The following is a 20,619-nucleotide window of genomic DNA, read 5'->3' as shown; positions in this document are numbered from 1 at the left end:
TTATAATCCATTCTGTTGCTGCCCAGGAGACAAGGCCCAACCTGGGAACTGGCACAGAGTAGAGTATGGATCTCCGAGGGTCACATGCCTTGAAATCACCTATTATTCCAACATTAATTCCCTCTTTCCCCATCTCACTTCCCCAGCCTAAGGCAGAAATAAGGGTCTATATCCAGAAAGGACTTTGGACTTGTGGGATCTACTTATGTTGATTGTGAGCTCCTGCATGGCAGGGGGTTGGACTGGATGGCCCTTGTGGTCTCTTCCAACTCTAGAACATTGACAGTGAACATGTTCAGTGGCCACGGACAAGCAGATTTCCCCATTCTCTTCTGTGTTTCTCCTCCAGATTGTTCTGCCCTACATTTGTCTCCTCCTGCATCCCAGTGAATAACTCTGAATGTGCAACAGAGCTTAGTGCAGACCATGGGGAATCCATAGCTCTCCCCTGACTGGGAAACATCTATATTTTACATACTTTCCCCTTGGCCAGTGACAAGTGCCTTTCAAATTTGGACTCCTCTATCGATCCATCTAATCAATTCCATCATTTACACTTCACTCTCACCGCTGCATTTGAGCTCTCAGGGGATGGCCATCATTATGCATGTTGCTATCCAGTTCTACGAATGCCTATTATCACATACCCAAAGACAAATCCCCTGAAGGAATGATGAAGGGGGCAGGCAACAGGGAGGGAGGTGTTAAGGACCTCTGCCTAGAAGCATTTGCAAATGGCACCGCTCACCGTAGCTCAAGTGTTAATTGCCAAGCCGCTAGCATTTACAGAAATATAGCTTCTCCATAATTATCACGTTTATGCCAGATTTTCTTTTTGCACAGTCTACGACAATTTCTAAAAATGGGGCAATTACCACTGCCACCAGAGTAGATCAGAAATGATAACTTTCGTAGGCGCTGCATGTTTGGAGAAGCATAACACAAAACGGCCATGCAGACTGACGCCTTCCAACTGCAAGCATTACAATAAAACCAAACTCCCACAGTTCCTCGGGGAGTATCTGACTGGGGGCAGTTTCCCTTGCTTTGTAGATCCATGCCTGAGTGCTAAATCAGAAAGACTTGAGAAAATGCTGCTTTGAAAAGCAGAGACTCAGAGGTAGCTGCTGCTTGTTCTAGAAGGTGTGATTCTGTTTGTTGATTTATTTATCAGGAGAAGGTTTTCTAATGCCTTCTTCTCTAAGGTTGGAGGAGCATGACTTGCCCAAGCAACAGGTTTCCGTGGCCAAGTGGGAATCTGAGTCTCCTAGAGTCCTAGTCAACTCATAAACCACTACACGGCACTGGTTATAAGTTAGCTGTCCTTGAGTCAACGTCAACTCATGGTGACTCTGTGAATGAGACATCTTCAAGAACCCCTGCCCTCAACCATTCTGCTCAAGTCCAGCAAGCTAAGGATCATGGTTTTCTTAATAACGTCTATCCATCTAGTATATAGTCTTCCTCTCTTTCTACCACCAATGCTATTTTACAACATCCCTGTCGGGTAGATTAGGAAAAGCACTAGCTGCCCAGATCTGCTCACCAAGACTCCCAGATAGCCAGGGCTTTGAGCCTTGGCCTCCTCAATCTGATCCAGCTGCTTGTATGCAGCATTTCTATTCCAGCATTAAAAATTCAGTTGGGCTGCCAAGTATTGGTAAGTTCTTATTAAATGGACTAAAGGTAATTATCACTCATCTTGACTGGGCAATTTCAATAGGTCCAGCTCTTTTTCAGCAGGGAGGAAAACATCCCTTGCCAACCTGCCATGAACCTATCTATGATAAGGACACCATGGACAAGAAAGAGAAATGTGAGAGCTAGTGGTGATGGAGGCGCCCATTTCAGTCTTTGAATGTTCATCTGAACTTGAGCTGTCCAAGATGCTGAACTCTACATTCTCTCCAAAATTCAGCACATTGGATAGCACTTTAGAAACCCAGAGTGGATTCACTGCTCTACTGACATGGGAGATACCAGCCAGCATGAGTGAGAATCCTAATTCAGCTCCTACAAACAAAGACTGGAATTCCAAGCCAGACTTGTAATAAGAGCTATGCACTCAAACCCCTCGAAATGGACAGGCAAACCTGTCAAATGTCTCCCCGTTTGAACTCTTAAAAAGTTATTTCTATTAAACTGATGGGGAAGTTTGCAAAGATGAACCAAATGAAATTCTCTCTCCTGTAACACAGATGTTGCACCAGGCATCCGCTTAGAAAAAGGAGTCGTCCTCCCCAATAATAAAGGATGCTTATTCTCAAATTCTCATCAATAAATTTAATGAGCCTTTATTGTTTTAAAAATACAAATATCTTTTAACCGATTCAATGGACCCAAGATCTAATTATTTCAGCTCTGCTATTCTCACAGGGTGCTAGGGCTGAAACAAGACACACTTGAAGCCCCCTAAGCTACATGATATTTAAGAGGCCTTGAAGCATGGACAAACAGATGCACATTATTCTAACAGAAAGGGCAATGGAAGAAAATCAATCAAGTTAATAATTTATACATTTTCACATTAGAGTTTCTTCATAGTCTGAGGCCCACAAAAGCAATCGCTTACTTAGTTCAAGCCTAAATCTGGCACTGTTTGGATTCTCTCATTGGTCTGGTGGTCAACAAACCAACTAGCAAGCAGTGTGTCTTAGTGGTTACCCAACTGGTAAAAATAATCCAGGTAGAATCTGGGTTGAATCTTTGTTTTCTGCATGCATTTTCTGCTGCCAAAAACCCCACTTAACTGGGGATAATCAATCTCGTCCCCCCCCCCCCAGCCCCCTGAGTTTTTCTAAAAGATTAGCATTCTCGGCTGTGTGACTAACCAATGCAAATAGACCTGGGATAAACTGGGATAAACCTCAGCGTGCCTTGAATGTGCTTCAAATACATTCGCACCATGGACTCCGTTTTTATTTGAGTGCTGACAGATGTGAGCAACAGAACACACAGAGATGCACAGAGATGTGGTTCCATAGTATGAACAACAAACCTGGGATGCATGAGTGAGATTATTCTAGTAGTTGTGCTAAAAAAAAGCCAGCATCTGAATGACCCCTTGGGAGAGTTGTTTGTTGGCTAACTGCTGGACTCTTCTGGGAGCCGCAAGGTAAACAGAATCAGGACTCAGCTGGTAGCCTCAAGGCCACCCCGGCTGTCTTCCTAGCAGAGACATTGATGGCAGATGGCAGAATGGTGCACTTCTTAGGAAGGGAGGAGAGGGCATCTTTGAGATATTCCCCAGACCTCCCCAGCTGATGCTCTGGGCTATTCGGCTTTTCAAAACCTCTCCAGTTCTCTAGCATCCTCCCTCCCTCGTGACATTCATCCCCAGCTGCCTTCCTCTCCAAGAGACCAGCCAATGAAAATTTAATGACCATCTCTTTCAAGGCATTTGAGAGTTACCCATCCACCAACCATGGCCGCCACCATCCCAACCATTGCTGGAGAGGCTGTTTTAATGGATTCCTTGCTCCATTCTCTCTCAATGTGTTAATGGGATGTTTGCTTCCGAACTGCTATTCTATGAATCCCCTCCTTCCCCATCCCCTTGGATTTGCTCTTTCCTCTTAAATGTAGCTGCTGGCGTTTCGTCTAGTAATTGGCCTTCTCTTAGCTCAGCCAGCATTTCTACCTTCTGGGGGGGGGATGCAAGCCGCCTGATCACACAACCCCCCACCCCTTTAATGTTATCGCTTCTCCACCCCGAAAGAGCTGACCAGACCACCAATGCATCAATAATGGATAAAAGCACACTTTCCCCTTTTCTTTCTGTTGTGAGGGGAGGGCAGGGATCAGGAGCTCTTGCAGAAGTGCTTGCAGCAGAGACCCAAGAAGTAAAACAGCATGCAAAAGCTCCCTGAACTTTAAACACACGCACACGATTTGGTGAGCTGCAGGCAACGGTCAATAGGGCCTGTTCAGAAATTCTATTTCTCTTGCTCCTAAATCAAAGGCGAAATGCAGATGTGAAGACACAGATGGACCCACATGCTCCAAGCGTATTGACATGGCTTTTTTGATCACAGGTCTCACAATGTTGTGGGGAGTGTGCGTGTGACAAGTTGTCCTTTTGCTATTTAGTCAGTTGCTCGGGAGCAGCAAAGATACCATTTGCAACAAACGGCACACAACCTCCAGTCTCGCTTGCCATGCCTACTTGACCACTTGGTTTGTACAGCAACAAAAGCCATGGCAAAACATGGCAAAATAGTTTATTTTTCATAGAACCAGAATCTTACCATTGGAAGGGACCACAAAGGCCTTGCTATGCAAGAAGACACAACTAAAGCACTCCCAAAAGACAGCCATCCAACCACGGTTTTAAAAAAGCTGCAAAGTCCTCCATCCTCCAAGACAGTCTTTTCCATTGTCAAACAGCTCTTACAGTTAAAAAAAGTTCTTCCTGGAATCTATTTTTTTGCAATTGGAATGAATTAGTTTATGTTCTAGTCTCTGTTCAGCAGAAAACTAGCTTGCACCATTTTTACATTATATCCCTTCAACTGGATAGGAAAATCCACCTTCTGATAATGAGCTCCATAGAGGATTGTTCGACTGGTAATGTGCTTAGAGTCTCAATGAAGACAAAATGGGCCCGGTGCATGTATGTGTGTGTGTAGATAAGTAGTTGTATCTGTTTTTTTGTGGGGATGGAAATACCTGCATCAAGCCTATCCAAATAAAATTAGTGGGGGATGCATTGACAGCGTAAGTTGGAAATGATTCAAAGGCACACAACAACAACAACAACAACGGGTCCATTGTTAATTCTACTTCAGAGCTGGGGGAGGTGGTAATTTTTGGATTACAATTCCCAGAATCCCCCAGCCAGATCCTGGGAACTGTAGCCCAAACAAGCAATTTGCTCACGTTCTCTTCTCTTCCACAATAAGAAAGTATATTGTGCAGAGCATCACTGCAATGGGTTTTCAGTGACCAGAAACTGTATCATTGGTATATGAACAAACAAGTAAACAAACAAACAACTCTCTCACTTCAGCCCAAATAGGTCTTCCAAGCATGGAAAAGAGAAAAAAATCTCCAAGTTCCCCGAAGGGCATTGCCCTGAACAAGATCTTGTTGTAAGTCCAAACCTCTCTTGTCCTCCTGCCACGATGACCTACTTTTTTGCCTGCCTCTTTGCGACTGAACTGCGGTGCATCTCAGCATCCTCTGCGCATGCATCACTGCACAGGAGTAGCATTTGGCTGGAATTAAAATGCACTCCAAAAAGAAATGGAGCGGAGCAGTGCAATGGGAAATCAACATGTATGGTGCCCCTTGTGACCCTGCTTTCACAAGAAGAAAAACAACCCCTCGACAAAATCCCAAAAATAAAACTCTTATTGTGACATAAAAATACTTAAGCCACTGCCTACTTAATTCTGTCCCAGATAAACATCAATGTTGTGTTGCCCTTGTGGCAGCAAAGCTTCTGACTCTGAATAGTTGAGTAATGAGATGTCACTGAATATTCAGTTGTTCAGGGACTTTTTGCAAGCTAGCTTCTGTGAGGGACTGGAAAGCTGTCAGTTTGCATTGCATTAAAACCTCATTCCTGGGCAGGTGAAAGACTAGGAGAACATTAGCATGTAGTAAAAGAGCCCAGCCATGCTATCAACATTGGGTACCTCATTCTGACCCCAAAGCAACTCACACCTGCAGAGCGATTCATAGGGACCCAATGGGAATGGAGCAGATCATTGTCACTGCATTTTGCTTTGGGTTTTCTAGAAAAATCCTAGTAAAACAGTAAATATTTTTAACTCAGGACAAAGAGTGGAGACTCTGAATCAGGTTCAGGCATTATGAACACAGCCTGGACCCAATTTGGGGTTTTGGACCTGTTTAATGTAAACAGCATACAGCACACTTGGGGGAATTTGGGGTTTATAGGTAATGTAGACAAGCCCTATGAAACAGGGAGCTGAGAAGCAAGAAATCTTCTACTACCAGAACAACAAAACAAATGGCAGATAGGCAGAGAGGAGGCAATAAACAGGCAAAATTAGGTGGGCAAAGGGAAGAAGAAGAAGGGGCATGGAGTGGATAGAAAACGGTTGCATACCCAATGATATCACAAATGGTGAAATGGACAGAGCTGAAGAATATTACTTTCTTTGGACTCCGGCTCCCAGAATCCCCTAGTACAGAGCAGTGCCGTCCCCCTACATGCTGCCAGCCATGACACAGAAGCCAAGGAGACCCAATAGTTTAACCACTAGGGGATTCTGGGAGTTGGACTCTAAATAAAATAACTGTTCCAAGCTCTGGAAATAGGGTCTGATTTAACTGCGAATAGGGTTTCTAAGACAAAACTCTGTGTGTGTGTGTGTGTGTGTGTGTGTGTGTGTGTGTGTGTGTGTATTCTGAACCTAACTGGGAGAACTTCTTACTGCATGCATCACAAACCACACCAAGGCCACATGATTGATCTACAAAGCTATTTTCTTGTACATCATGAATGCCATTGGGAAGTCTTGAGTGCAGAAAAACAACTCACATGTTAAGCCATTCAAACCTCAATTGTTATACAGTACGTACTGTAATACGTTTGAGCTGTCTTGTTGTCCCCAAAGCTCAGTGTTGCACAGGAACCCTAATTCTTTGCTAAGCCTGCTCCCTACTTTGAAAGACCCAATGAATACCTGTGTCAATGAAAGCCTTTGTGGCAAAGCTATTAGTCAAGCGTAGAGAAAAATCATCATTATGGAGACCTTGAATTTTCTTTTATCTGCTTTGAAAAGGGTGAGCTAACCTATCAGAACAAGGTTCAGAGGAGCAAGGTTTCCCCCACCTTGCTTTATTTTCCTTTGTCTCAGCAACACCAGAGTAAGGGAGGGAAAGGAAACAAAACTTAGCCTTGCCATTTCATCCTCACTCCTTCAGTTCCACTAAAAATCATCCATGCAATCAACGTCTTGCATTGTGCCGAGAAAGGATGGGTACAACAAGCAGAAAGGAGCGATTCTGCAGTCCCAAGCAGCAGGTGTGCTGTTGCTGTGTGCCTTTAAGCCATTTCCAACTTATGGCGACTAAGGCAAGCCTATTTCTGGGTTTTCTGGGGCTGAGAATGTGTCACCAAAAAAAGAAAATAACGCTAACAGAAGAGGACCCTGAACAGTACTCTAGCCTTAGCTTTGGTATTTTATATGGTTTAATGTAATTTTTTTTTTAAAAAAAATGTAATATTTTAATTGTATTTTAATTTTATCACTAGGTTAAGTCTTTAAGTCACCATCTTGACCAGACCTTCCTGTTCAGACAGGCATTTGAAATGGAAGGTTTTTGAAGAATGGGCTGCGTGTTGTATTCGTTTAAACCATTTATTATTATTAATTGGGAATTTTAAGTGTTGGGTTGGAGGGAGGGATAATGGGTTTTATTTAGTATTTTAGTGTACTCTGTATTGCATTTTATTCTTTTGGAAGCTGCCTCCATCCAACCAGAGAGGCAGGATAAAAATAAATTGTATTATTATTATTATTATTATTATTATTATTATTAAATGTATTTTAAACATTTTTATCTTTTAAACTATATTTTATTCTTTGATACGCAATCTGTTTTATTATTGTAATAATTTAATTCTGTTTTATTGTAACATTTTCCATGGTTTTAATTGTATTGTTTTTAATCTTGTAAGCTGCTCTGAGTCCCAGTTGTGGGGAAAGGGCAGTATATAAAATAATAATAATAATAATAATAATAATAATAACAACAACAACAACAAAAACGTTGGCAATCTGAAAAACATAAGAGGTAGCGAAAGAATTGGAATGGCAACCATGAAGGAGAGATCTTTATGTGGGGCACATCCCAAAAGGAAATGTCTTGGGTCCCATGTTCTGTTTACTTGGTTACAAAAGGTATTTATGGCCATGCCTTCAAAAGATAGTAAGAGCAAATGGGAAAGTTTAGATGAGGGAAGACAGAAGTATTTCACATATAGAGAATACTATTCTATCTAAACCTCGCTTGCTCCAAAAAAGAAAAGGGAGAAGGGAAGACAGCATAATGCTGGAGTTTTTCCAACAATCAAAAAGTGTTTCTTTCTTTGTTTCAATGATTTCCTCTATATCATATTTAATGACATCAATAGAGGCTCCTGCTTGTAACCATCGTCCTTGTAATATCGCCATGACCCAACTCCTATGACATACTCAGGATTGCCCCTAGATCTCAGGGCCTGGGATAGTCTTGATCTGATAACCCAAGGCCCCAACTCTACCAGTCCAGCTTAGCTAAAACCCTATGTATGCCCCACAATTCCTCACAAGCTCCCTACTTGCGCATGGGTCATCACCATGCCTCCATTTGCTTTTTTTCCTTAACCATTTTGGAAGAAGGTCACTGCCACGTTCTCCCTAACTCCCCTGGCCCACAAGATCAGATGATAGGATGCAGCAGGCGACTCATTTCTCCTCTCAGTGAGGTGCAAACAGATGCACACAGCCAACGTTTACTACCCGCCAAATGCTGCTGAGACCGCTTGAGTTGGTGATGAATAAAAATTAAGAGGCCCAGGAATTAAAAGGGACATAATGTAATTGAAAACCAGAAGCCCATGGGGGGCAATTGCGCAGGTTGCCTTGTTGTGACTTTCACCTCTTTTACGCCTTTGGGGGGAAGAGGATAGTCTGCAGTGGAGAGCTAGCATTTGTTGGACCAATTTTGGTGTCTGCTTCACCTCTTCTCTAGAAATTCTAAAAAGGAAGGCTAGTTCTGTGACTCTTAGGGATGGGTGAGACTTTCCACCATATGTAAGAATTTGCTAACATTTGCAAGTATCATCATAGGAGGCAATCGTGGGGAAGAAGCAGCATGAAGCCCCCAAAGCCATTTAAAACTTTTCATAATTGGGAATGTTTTTATTTTCTTTTAAAAACATCCCGTATCCTCCTAAAATTGCCCCATTCGTCACATCTCTTCAGTTCCTCAGCTCTATTAGGCCAAAGAGAAGACCATTTTTTTAACCAGGAAGTATGGAAATCAAACTATATTTAAGTGCTTTGTTGTTGTTGTTGTGTGCCTCCAAATCATTTTTGACTTATGGTAACCCTAAGGCCATAGGGTCTTCTTGGCAAGTTTCTTCAGAGGAGGGTTGCCATTGCCAACCTCTTTTTAGAGAGGAAAGTGTGAAGTGTGACTTTATGACAACGACCCGTTAGAAGGTCCATCTCCTGCATTTCATAAACTTTCCTCCCCCAAATTTCCAAATCAGGTATCTCATGGTTTTTCCAGAACTGGGCAATTCTAATTCCAGCGGCAGTTATTAAACAACGCAAGATTCTTCCATATTTTATCTTGATTTGTATAGGAATCTTACCTAACATAGTTAACAGATACATTTCCGGTTTCATTTCGAAGTTAACCTTTAGCATATGTTCAATTTCTCTACGTATACTTTTCCAGTAAAGTTTTATTTTTGGACACTTCCACCAGACGTGGATCCAAGTTTCAGGTGCGTTGCTGCATTTCCAACATGTTCCCGGTCCTGTTTTATATTTTTTTGCTATTTTATTGGGAGTTAGATGCCACCTATGCTCCATTTTCCAGAAATTTTCACTGAGGTTTTGGGATGTTGTAAATTTCTTTGTTTTTTCTCAAGCTAGCTTCCAGCTGTCCATATCTATGCTGTGACCTAGGTCTGATGCACATTTTATCATTGTGTCAGCAACAGGTTCTTGATAGGTTTAGTTTCGTAGAAGAGAAGTTTAAGAGGTGACATAATAGCCACGTTTAAATATTTGAATGGGATGTGATGTTGAGGATGGATCAAGCTTGTTTTCTGCTGCTCCAGAGACTAGGACACAGAGCACTGGATGCAAGCTACAAGAAAAGAGATTCCACCTCAACATTAGGATGCCCTGACCGTAAAAGCTGTTGGACAGTGGAATATGCTGCCTCCCAGTGAGGTGAAGTCTCCTTCTTTGAAGATTTTTAGACAGAGGCTGAAGGACCGTCTATCAGGAATGCTTTTATTGTATATTTCTGCATGGCAAGGGGTTGAACTGAATGGCCCTTGTGGTCTTTTCCAAATCTATGATACAATGATTTGTCAATTTTATCACATGTTGAGCCTCCAAATCCCTGTGCCGTTTCAGGCTTAGAAGAGCCCTTTATTTAAGTTGACTGTAAACCAGAACCAGTGTAGTGTAGTGATCTGAGCATTGAACTACAACTCTGGGGATCAGGGTTCAATCCCCTGCATTGTTGTTGTTGTTGTTGTTGTTGTTGTATTTGGGAGATAAACGTAATGGTGGTGGATGTATTTGGGGGGATAGGGTTTATCCCATTGAACAGCTCATTTAAAGGTTCAGCTAAAACCCAGAGCAGATTCTTCAGACCCACTGCCAGGGAAGCCACCAATTTCAATGCTTTGTAGTAGCCACACTTGCCAAACAGACTTGTCTCCCATCCCCGCAGCAGGGAGCAACCAACCCTGCAATCATTGAAGCTGCATTATTTGGAATGATGCGAATGAGCAAGTGACAAATGACAAGTGGGATGGGATGTGCTATCACTCAAAGGCTCATTTCCATAAAATTGGTCACATTTGGCGTGTTCTTTTACAAAAACTCAGTTTTATGTCTCTAAAAGAGCCTCTCTTTCATACAGATTTCTGCTGTGATTTCCCTCTTGGTGGAGTGGAGTGTGCCTTTCAGAAAAGAGAAAGACTCACAAAATGGGCAACTGTTTTATTGTTAGCATCTTGTAGCAGACAAAAAAGCCCCCTTTCACATAGGTTTCTGCCAAGATGTTTAGCTGGGTGGAGCCTGCCTTTTCTCCAGAGAAAAGATACGACAGTTTAGTTGAAAGGTCCAGTAGATCATTCTATCCAAGAATGGTTGTAAAAAGTGTGATTCTCCCTTTAACATATAAACAACAATCAAACAGGATATGTGGAGTATCCTCAACAGCTGGGGCGCCACAGATTCATAATATGGTATTTTTCAAAACCATCCTGTTCTTACCATTGAGTTCAATTGTTCGAATCTAGCTCTGGTGAAAGGTCCCAAATACATTCAGCACCTTGGATAGTTTCTTTAATGGTTGCCCCCAGATATATATTAAGCACCTTGGATAGTTCTGTTTATGGTCACCCCAAATACATTCTGCACCTTGGATAACTCCTTTAAAGTTTGTCCCCCAGTATATTAAACACTATGGATAATTCCTTTAAAAGTTTGCTCCCAAATAGGGCTTTCTTGGCAAGAAGGGGTTTGCCATTGCCAGCCTCTGACGATGAGGGAGTGTGACTTGCCCAAAGTCACCCATGGCCGAACTGGGAATCAAATCAGGGTCCCCAGAGTCCTAGTCCATCTCTAAAACCATCACACCATGCTGGCCTCAAATACATTCAACACTTCGGATGGCTCCTTTAACCCCCCCCCCCTATATTCAGTACCTTGGATAGCTCCATTAAAGTTTGTCCCTGCCATGCATTCAACACTTTGGATAGTTGTTTTAAAGTCTGTTCCCTGGATAGGACCTTAATTCCCTTCAATATCAGAACAAAAATCTACTGCACCGCTTGCCCTGAGAGCCACTGGCCACCATTGCTCCATGCCAGCACCTACATGCCCAGCTTTTACATCACATGCAAACTCTTTCTGCCACATTTCATTTCTTTTTGAAAATCAAGCCAGTGTTATTGTGAACAATAACCAATTTCTTTCCACCTTGCTATCCTCACCATGGTAACTTAAAAAAAACACAGAAGAAAAGGAGCACCTGATGCACATTGCAAGCCTGATTCACAAAGCCCTGTATAAACATCCTCCAGAGTTGCTTCTGTACCTTTCTATACCTCCCACCCCCTTGACTCTGCCATCTCAATGGCCTCTTGTGTGCTCCCGCCCTTTGTTGCCATGGTGATGTAGTGATGGATCCCTGTCAAAAAGGGAGAGAAAGTGAGAGAGAGAGAGAGAGAGAGAGAGGGAGGGAGGGAGGGAGGGAGAGAGGGAGAATGAACACAGCCTGCATGTTACCATTTAGGCTATTGATGTTTCAGCCCTCCTGAGGTTATCTGGGCATAATTGCTTTATGGAAATGGTTGTGGTTCCAGAGGAAGAGATGCTTTTGGGCACTGGCTGGATGGAAACAGTGTATGCCTAGCTCTCTACTCTAACCTCATGTAGAACAGACACAGCGGAATTTTGTAAGATTGACATGCAGACTTTGCAAAGTGAAAGATCTATTCTGCTGAGCACAGAATACCTTGGAGGGATTGGGAGCACATGCTGTGCCATTTCATGCTGGCATGACAAACCTGGAAAAAAACAACAACTTATCTTCAGTACTGCTGTGCACAAGGATCTGACCTAGCAAAATCCATTTCAGGAGGGGATGAATTTTAAGATTTTTTCCCCCTATGCAGTTGGCTGTATTTCATCTAAGTCCTGGGGCATGATCCAGTTTTGTTAGGAATAACTAGGCAGCTTGTGCAAGAGGGAGAAAAGAATGACTCCTGACCTGTCCTCAGTTGCCTGCCCTTGTTTTAGGGCCAGCACTAAGAAAACAGTTTTTGGTGCATTCTAGTCTACGATAAACCAATAGCAGACAACAGAATAAATCCCAGGGTTGATGTCTTGCTTTCTGTCTAGGATCTTTAATACAGCAATTGTAAGAGAGATCCCCCCCCTCGTGTTTGTTTTTTATATTCCCAGCGGGACCGGGGGAGGAGGCAACAGGCTTTGGTGTACTCTTGGTTTTAATCTCACACACTGTTGCGCTCGCTAGTTTGAATGTCAATTCTGCCTTCCGGCAAGTCCAGGATTGGGAAAGTCCTTGCCTCTCCACTCAGGCATTTCCTATGACTCTCATTCAAACGCTCTCTCTAACACATATGGGGGGGGGGGGGAGGTCATCATAACAGAAATGATAAAAGATGGATGCAAAGGGAGGAGAGATCATAGACTTATTGGAGGAGAGGTAATCTAGTTTGACTTTCTGCTATGCAGGAATACATGGTTAAAGCACTCCTAAGATATGCTCTGTTTAAAGACTCCAGCAAAAGAGAGCTCACCATCTTCTGAGGCAGTCCATCTCAGTGTTGGAACAGCTATCATTCTTAGGAAGTTTTTCCTAATGTTTAGGTGGAATCTGTTCTCTTTCACCATTCCACAATTGATGGAATGGGTCCACTCTGTTTGGGAATATCCAACAGAATGCCAGCCATACTGAGGACAGAACTGGCCCTGTCATTGGGCAGACCTATGTCAATATCACACTCCAGTGCTACAGCACTTTTATTCCACTTTAATTGTTATGGCTGCCTCCTGTGGGATCCTGGGATTTACAGTTTTGGGAATGGTATTCAGAATTTTCACCCAGGGAGTTCTAGGGCTTCACTAAACTACAAACCCTAGAATTCATGCTGTTAGATGGTCTGTTTGACAGTGGAACACACTTCCTAGGAGTGTAGTGGAGTCTCCCTCCTTGGAGGTCTTCAAACAGAGGCCGGATGGCCATCTGTCGGGGATGCTTTGATCTGGATTTCCTGCATGGCAGGGGGTTGGACTGGATGGCCCTTGCGGTCTCTTCCAACTCTATGATTCTATGATTCTATGAAACAGAGTAGGCCCAGTCTATCAGTTGTTGAATGATAAGCCAACGCTTAGGTAAATCTTCTGAATTCAGTGAGTCTAACTCCTGTCTGGAGTAAAATAAAATTTAGGCTAATATCTCCAGTTGCAGCAAAGGGTGGGAGGAGAAAAAAAATATATCTCAGAACAAAGGTGTGATGAAGAAGCTGGTAATTTCCATGTGAGCGGGGATGGCTAAGGGATCATTCTTGTCCAAATGCTTTTCAAAATGTGACATAAAAGTAACTTTTGAAACTAATTAGGAATTGTTACTTATTGCCTTCAAAAAGCAATGCCATTTTTATTCACCTCTTTAAAAATGATATTTTGTCGCACCCTCATTATCAGAAAAGGCAACTAGTTGCAGGGAGTAACTTTGCTAGTAGCATGCTTCTTCCTAGTGTAATGTATTTTTCTCAGTGGAAGAATGAAAGGAGACAAAGTCCCACATGCTATGCATTGGTCAAAATCTTATTTATTTTTTTAAAAGCCCAAGCAGTTTTTATTCTTCCACTGTAAATATGTGTTTTCCAGTTTTGTTTAATGCGTATTTCAACCAGGAGCTTTGAAACAGGGCCAGGATGCACAGGAATGATAGAGAAAGGGCACCTGGTGCCATAGGGCAGCCCAGTGATGCTGCTGAAGGAAGAAGTGGTGGCTCAGGAATGAACATTCCCAGATGCCCAAGAGGTGGACTCATCTCCTCTCCTCCAGCCCAGGCTCAGCTTTTGACCAAATCCGAAGGGAAACCATTTGGGTTTCATTACAGCATCAAGGAATCTTTTGGAAAGGAGTGGCAGAGTAGGGACACAGCAGAGCCTACAAATTGGGAACAGCTGCTGCGGGAATGGAAGTCAGGCCGAGCCAGTCGTGGCCTCCTCCTCTCCCTGTCTCTTCTTTCAACAATGGCTTGTGAAGGAATATGGCCACAGTCCCAATTTTCTAAACCTCTAGGCAGCCATTGTCACACAGTTAACAGTCTAGACTAAAGTGCTCAGAATTCCCTAGCAAGCGTGACCAATGGCCTGCTTAGAACTTGGAAAATTGGCTTTGGCTTTTGGGGAGTTGTGGGGGGGGGAGTGTTGTTCCGTACGTTCAACTCATTTCTAACTTATGGTGACCCTAAGGTGAACCTATCATAAGTGTGGTGTGTTTTTTTTTTTGCCATGTTTCTTCAGAGGGGGGTTGGCATTGCCACCCTCTGAGGCTGAGAGAGTGTGACTTGCCCAAGGTCACCCAATGGGTTTCCATGGCTGAGCCAGGATTCGAACCCTGGTCTCCATAAACATAGGCCAATGCTCAAACCGTTACACCACTGCATCTCCCTAAATCCTCCAGCTACTATGGCTCAGACCTTGGGAGAATGTCTACTGGGACTATACGTCCCAGACTCCTCTAGCTAACATGGCTGCTGGCATTGAACCTATTTTGGAGCTTCTGAACCTATTTCAGGACTTGGCTACATCTGTTAAACTTCTAACTAAAACCTAGGGCATCCCTCTGACCCAGGAAACACCAGCTCTTTCCATTACTGAAGCCATAGACTTCAGGTTGCAGGAGTCAAGGAAGATGCCTGGAAGTGATGATCTGGATTCAGGGCATCATAAAGCCTGAGTCAACTTCCAGTTGATCTCTAAAATGGGTAAAGGCAATGGTGGCTTCCATGTCAGTAGACCAGTGAATCCTGAATCACTCTTTTTTAGGAGGCACAGTAACTGCTGAAGCTCTTAAGTCCAGTTCAGCTGAGGGCAGACTTCACACTACACATGATCTAAATGAATTTGCAGCCTTATTTTCTGCTGTCTGATCCACTCTCAGTTTGTTTACTCTTGTTTATATTTTGGATCCAACTCAAAGGGGACATTCCTTTTGTTCTTCCTTTGTTCTCTTTGGTTTGGTTTTGTACTCCCCAGCTTTTGTGGCACAGCTTGGGTCCTCATCTATTTGCAAACACATCTACAAACGTCGGTTGTAAACACTGTATACATAACTGGGTTTTTGGTTTCTAAAAGAAACAAACAAATGAGTCCAAATCAGCCTTTCAGATCTTCCTCTAACTTTTTCAGCAGAGATGCAGACAGCCACTCCAACATTTCCGCTCATTTCATGCCGACGGCCATTATGCAAACCAACACAATCTAAATGCTTTCAGCGGGCATCATGCCGGGTGAGCTTTGCATTGGCACAGAGAGCAGTCTGTCAGTCAATGAACCACAAGCCTACCCTGTCTTCCCTTGCGCTCTTTCATTTTACGGATCCTTCCCAAACACAGCTTTTCAGTTTGATCTTGCCCTGGAGAAACTTTCCACATTTGGGCTGCAGCGGCCTGATATGGAGGCATCTCCAACATTTCTCTATCTCCCGCTGCTACTAATTTATTCATGCTACAAAACCTCCATCAAACAAGGAACCATACTTGGAAAGAGGTTAGCCCTCGCTTTATTTTACACCCGTCACCAAACTCTGGCACAGTTTAGTTATGTTATAAATTGGGCTAAATAGTCTTTCTGGGAAGGAGTGTCTTTTAAGTTTTATTATACAGGTTATGTCTCCCTTTTCTGAAATACTTAGGACCAGAGGTGCTTTGGATTTCAGATTTTTTGGATTTTGGAATATTTGGATATACAGAATCTTGGAGCTATCTCGGATATATATATATAATGAGACAGCTTGGGACCCAAGTCTAAACACAACATTCATTTATGTTTCATATACACTTTATACACATAGCCTGAAGGTAATTTTATACAATATTTTAAATACAGTTTGCCCTCCACATTTGTGGTTTTGATGTTTGTGAATTTGATTATTTGTGGTTTTGATCAATACAAGGAATGTCTAGGTCCTCCAATGTAACTCTGCCTAAGATGTGCTGGAGAATCTAGATGTTCTCAGATTCTTGGGGCATTTGTAGGTCCTCCTATTTGAACCTATGATCAAAGGAGAGTCTAAACCCTTCTGTGGTGGGTAATTCCACCATTGAATGGCTTTTCCAAACGTTTAATCAGAATTTTTATTTCTCATCATTTGCATCCATTGGTTTGTGTCCTTATCCCCTGGAGTCATAGAAAATGAGCTTGCTGCATCTTCTCTATGCTTCTGCCTACGTTTCTGAGTTTGACTGCTTTGGTTTGTAATGTAACAATCAGGGTCCTAATTTACCCATAAAAGAACAATTTGATTAAATTGTTGGAAAACCTTTTCCATTTTAATTATACTCATGGGCAGAATAAATAACCATGTGTTCTGAAAAACAGTAATACATAATAGGAAATTCTTCTCAATAGACAGGATCAACATCTGGAGGAAATTGAAAAGCTTAAGTTGATATGCTTTATGAGAGGGCCTTTGAATAGCATTGGAGAATTTGCACAATGCATCCTGAAGCACAGATGGTCAAGATCATTCCACACTTCTGGTTGATCGCTTATTGCTGTTGTTGTGTACCTTCAAGCCATTTAAGGTTTATGGCCACCCTAAGGCAAACCTATCATGGGGTTTGCTTAGCAGAATTTGTTCAGGGGAGGGGTGCTTTGCCTTCCTCTGAGGCTGAGAGAATGTGACTTGCCCAAAGTTATCCAGTGCTTTTCCATAACTGAGTGGGGATTTGAACCCTGATCTCCAAAGTCATAGTCCAACACTCAAAACATTGCATCATACTGGCTCAGGAATATTTATTCTCGTCTACTTGCTTTTAACCAGAAGGTGGATGCAAAGCAGAGTGGAGAATGAACCCTGGCACCACAACAATTGGGAGGGAAGAAAGGACTTAAGCAAGTGCAAAAAAAAAAAAAAACCCTATCGAGTCTTTGCAAGCTGTAGCAACAAATCAGTGAAATCTTGCAAATCGTTACAAACTGTTGCTCTATTAGCTGAGTGAGAGATTTGTACCCAGCCCTTGCTTCTTGCCTGGAACTGAGCCCCACAAAACTGGAGAATTTAGACTCTCATCTCCTGCTTGAAGATGACCTCTGAAAACTGGAGACTCTGGGCCAGGCCCTGAGAACTGACAACTCTACTCCTGGCATCTTTTGAATCATAGAGTTGGAAGAGACCATAAGGGCCATTCAATCCAACCCCCTGCCATGCAGGAACTCTCAATCAAAGATCCAAGAAGATGGCATTTTCATCTTTGCCATTCAGCCCCTTCATTGGCATCAACCCACTGCAAATTCCTAATCATACCAAACCATCCCTGTTCACAGCCCTGCCTATCAGCTCTGGCGGGACACCAAACCAACATCAGCTCTTCTGAGCCTAGAACAGGGGTAGGCAACCTATGGCCCGCGGGCCGGATCCGGCCCCGCGAGGCCTTGGGACTGGCCCCAGCCTGGTCCTGCCACCGATTGCCGCCGGGGCCTTTGGCCTATCAGGAGGAGGCAGGCAAGCAGCGGGCAAGGGGGGGCAAGTGGGGGCAAGCGGCGGGCAAGGGGGGGCAAGCGGCAGGCAAGGGGAGCAAGGGGGAGCAAGTGGGGGCAAGCGGCGGGCAAGGGGGCAAGGGGGGGCAATTGTCTATAGAAGCCTCAGAAACATGCATTTATATTAACATTTTTTAAAAAAATCAGCACATTTTTTCACGTGCCCTCCATTTTTTAAAAAAAGTGCCCTCCATTTGAAAATTTTGTCCTACATTTGTCCTGGTGTGTGTGTGTGTGTGTGTGTGTGTGTGTGTGTATAATTATTTAATTATTTATTTTTTGGCTTCGGCCCCCCAGTTGTCTGAGGGACAGCAACCCGGCCCCCGGGTCAAAAAGGTTGCCTACCCCTGGCCTAGAAGAACATCAAACTTTGTTTGCACAGAGGCTGTGCAAACTGTATCCCCCCCCCCCCCCGCCCTTGGTTCTCCTGGCACTTTCGAGGAAGGATTCTGTCTTGTGCAAACATCTCTGCCTCTTTCAAAACCTGCTCAGAATTCAGACACACTGCCTGCCTGATGGCAAAACAACTCAGAAATGCCCTTTCAATTAAGCAGCCATGCCAAAGTTGCTGGGCTTTAATTGAATCCCAGGATGCATCTATTATACACAATACAGGGAAAACTCTGGACATCAAGGCACAGTGCTATTTTATTTATGCCATGTAAGCTTTTAAAATCCTCAAAGCAATGCTCTGTCTCCCCAGTTCATTGACATATTCTATTTCCTCTTAGCCCCCAAAGGCAACAAGCAAATATACAAGAACTCATAAGCTTCTGATAGCATCCTCCACATTTAAGGAGTTTATCTCACTGCAGGTGAGTCCAAACTGGACCTTTGATTTAGGGATGTCAATCTTCATTGAACATCATATCTATCTATCTATCTATCTATCTATCTATGAGGATAATTTTAAAATATTTATTCCAACCAATGCAGATTATGAAAGGGTTCTTATTTTTTGCATTTTGGGGGTGTGAGGAGAGTGTTTGAATTTCAGCATTTTTAACATTTTTGCCTCAAGCCATCATATTTTGTGCAAATATGTGCTGGGCAAAGATGTTACATTTTGTGCAAAAAAGGTATTTGCTTTTGGACAACATTGTTTAAAAACATTATTGCATTTTGTGCAAAATACATCTGTATCAACATTCAGTGTGTGACTAGTGGGTGCAGGGGGTGCTCATTGCACTGGATGACACCTGGTTTGGTCCTCCTCATGTTGGGGGAATGCAGTGCTACTGCCGATGCCCACTCCTTCTCAGCTGTCCTGTCTCTTTCCACCAAAGGAGACAAGGCAGCAAAGAAGGAGAGGTGAGTGAACATGCATGTGCCTGTCTGTCCCACCTTCAGACTGCTGCCACCACCACACCATCACCCCTGCACTGGGTGATACCCATGCTAGGAATGCCACTGCCTAAACTGGCTTGCGAGTGCTTGAATGCCTAGAGAAATAGGCAAAGAAAAAAATACTCACACAATGACATATGGGTTAGGGACATTCCCCTTCTTGGTAGAGGGCACGTTTTTGGCCCCATGTAAAGTGACAGTGATGGCTTCCTTTTCAGGGTTAGCCAGATGCCAGTCATTGCCTTGCGCAGTCACCATGGGCTGCCCTGGTGTGGCTGGATCTTCCTTTACCTGCCAAGTAAGAAGCACAAGGAATGTAAGTCCCAGATTTAAGCCTGTTGTACAGAAGCAGCAGAATGGCAAAGTCAGCAGAAACACCAGCACATCCTTCCCTGGTTTGCCCAGTCTGCATTTCTCTTCCCTTCCAATGTTGTCATCTTTGAGATTATATCTCACTTGTAAACTCCTCTGGGCAGAGATCTGTCCTCTGTGTGTGTGTGTGTGTGTGTTTATTAGGCACATGGCATTAAGTAGCATGAAGCTGGGCTTCTATAACAACACTGGGCAGCATTTCAATGCACAATCAGGGCTCATGCAGCCTTCTAGATGTTGTTGACTGCAAGTTCCAGTAGCCCTAGCCTGCAACGCCAATGGTGAGGAATGCTGAGAGCTGCAGTACAGGAATGCCTTTCTTTCTTTTTGGTCAACTTTGTCCTTTGCTGTCTCTTAACTACAATGGGGCCTTGGTATCAGCTGGGGTTTGGTTCCAGGACCCCCATGGATACCAAAATCTGTGAACGTTCATATCCCATTGAATACCGTGACATAATAAAATGGCATCTCTTCTATAAAATGGCAAAATCAAGGTTTGCTTTTTGGAATTTGTATTTTGTTTGAATATTTTCAAGCCATGGATAGTTAAATCCATGGATGAAGAATCTGTGCATATGGAGGGCTCACTGTACAGACAGGCAAATCTACCATAATTTTCAAACAGCCCTCTGGACATTTTAAAATCTCCACATATACACACAATGCAAGAAGATCTTTAGTCACTTTTTATGCACTAGCAAAGTATCACAGGGAATTGCTGGAGACAGAGAAAATTACTGACCCACTCCACCCCAACTCCCTCCAACAGTCTTTTTATTTCAACTGATGCTGTTCCCTGCTTCAATCCATGGAAAGAGGTTGGTAAGAAATTGTTATTATGAGCAGTAGTAGCAGTATTCCTCCCCAGTATGTTCAGCACCTTG

General features: G+C 43.2%; 1 protein-coding gene across 1 annotated transcript in view; it reads right to left on the bottom strand.

The window, feature by feature from the left end:
* Positions 1 to 20,619, bottom strand: part of LOC149307203 (coiled-coil domain-containing protein 33-like) — a 138,655-nt gene that overhangs the window by 86,312 nt on the left and 31,724 nt on the right. The window contains exon 4 of the mRNA XM_089538577.1: positions 19,491 to 19,654. Within this exon, the coding sequence (XP_089394703.1) occupies positions 19,491 to 19,654 (164 nt within the window). The remainder of the gene's footprint in view (positions 1 to 19,490; positions 19,655 to 20,619) is intronic.

The sequence above is a fragment of the Sceloporus occidentalis genome, unplaced genomic scaffold (assembly GCF_023333645.1).
Source record: "Sceloporus occidentalis isolate IW3139 unplaced genomic scaffold, rSceOcc1.0.p SCAF_9, whole genome shotgun sequence".
NCBI classification, from domain to species: Eukaryota; Metazoa; Chordata; class Lepidosauria; order Squamata; family Phrynosomatidae; genus Sceloporus; species Sceloporus occidentalis.
Note: the sequence above shows the minus strand (reverse complement) of the source record. Positions and strands in the feature narration are given on the sequence as shown.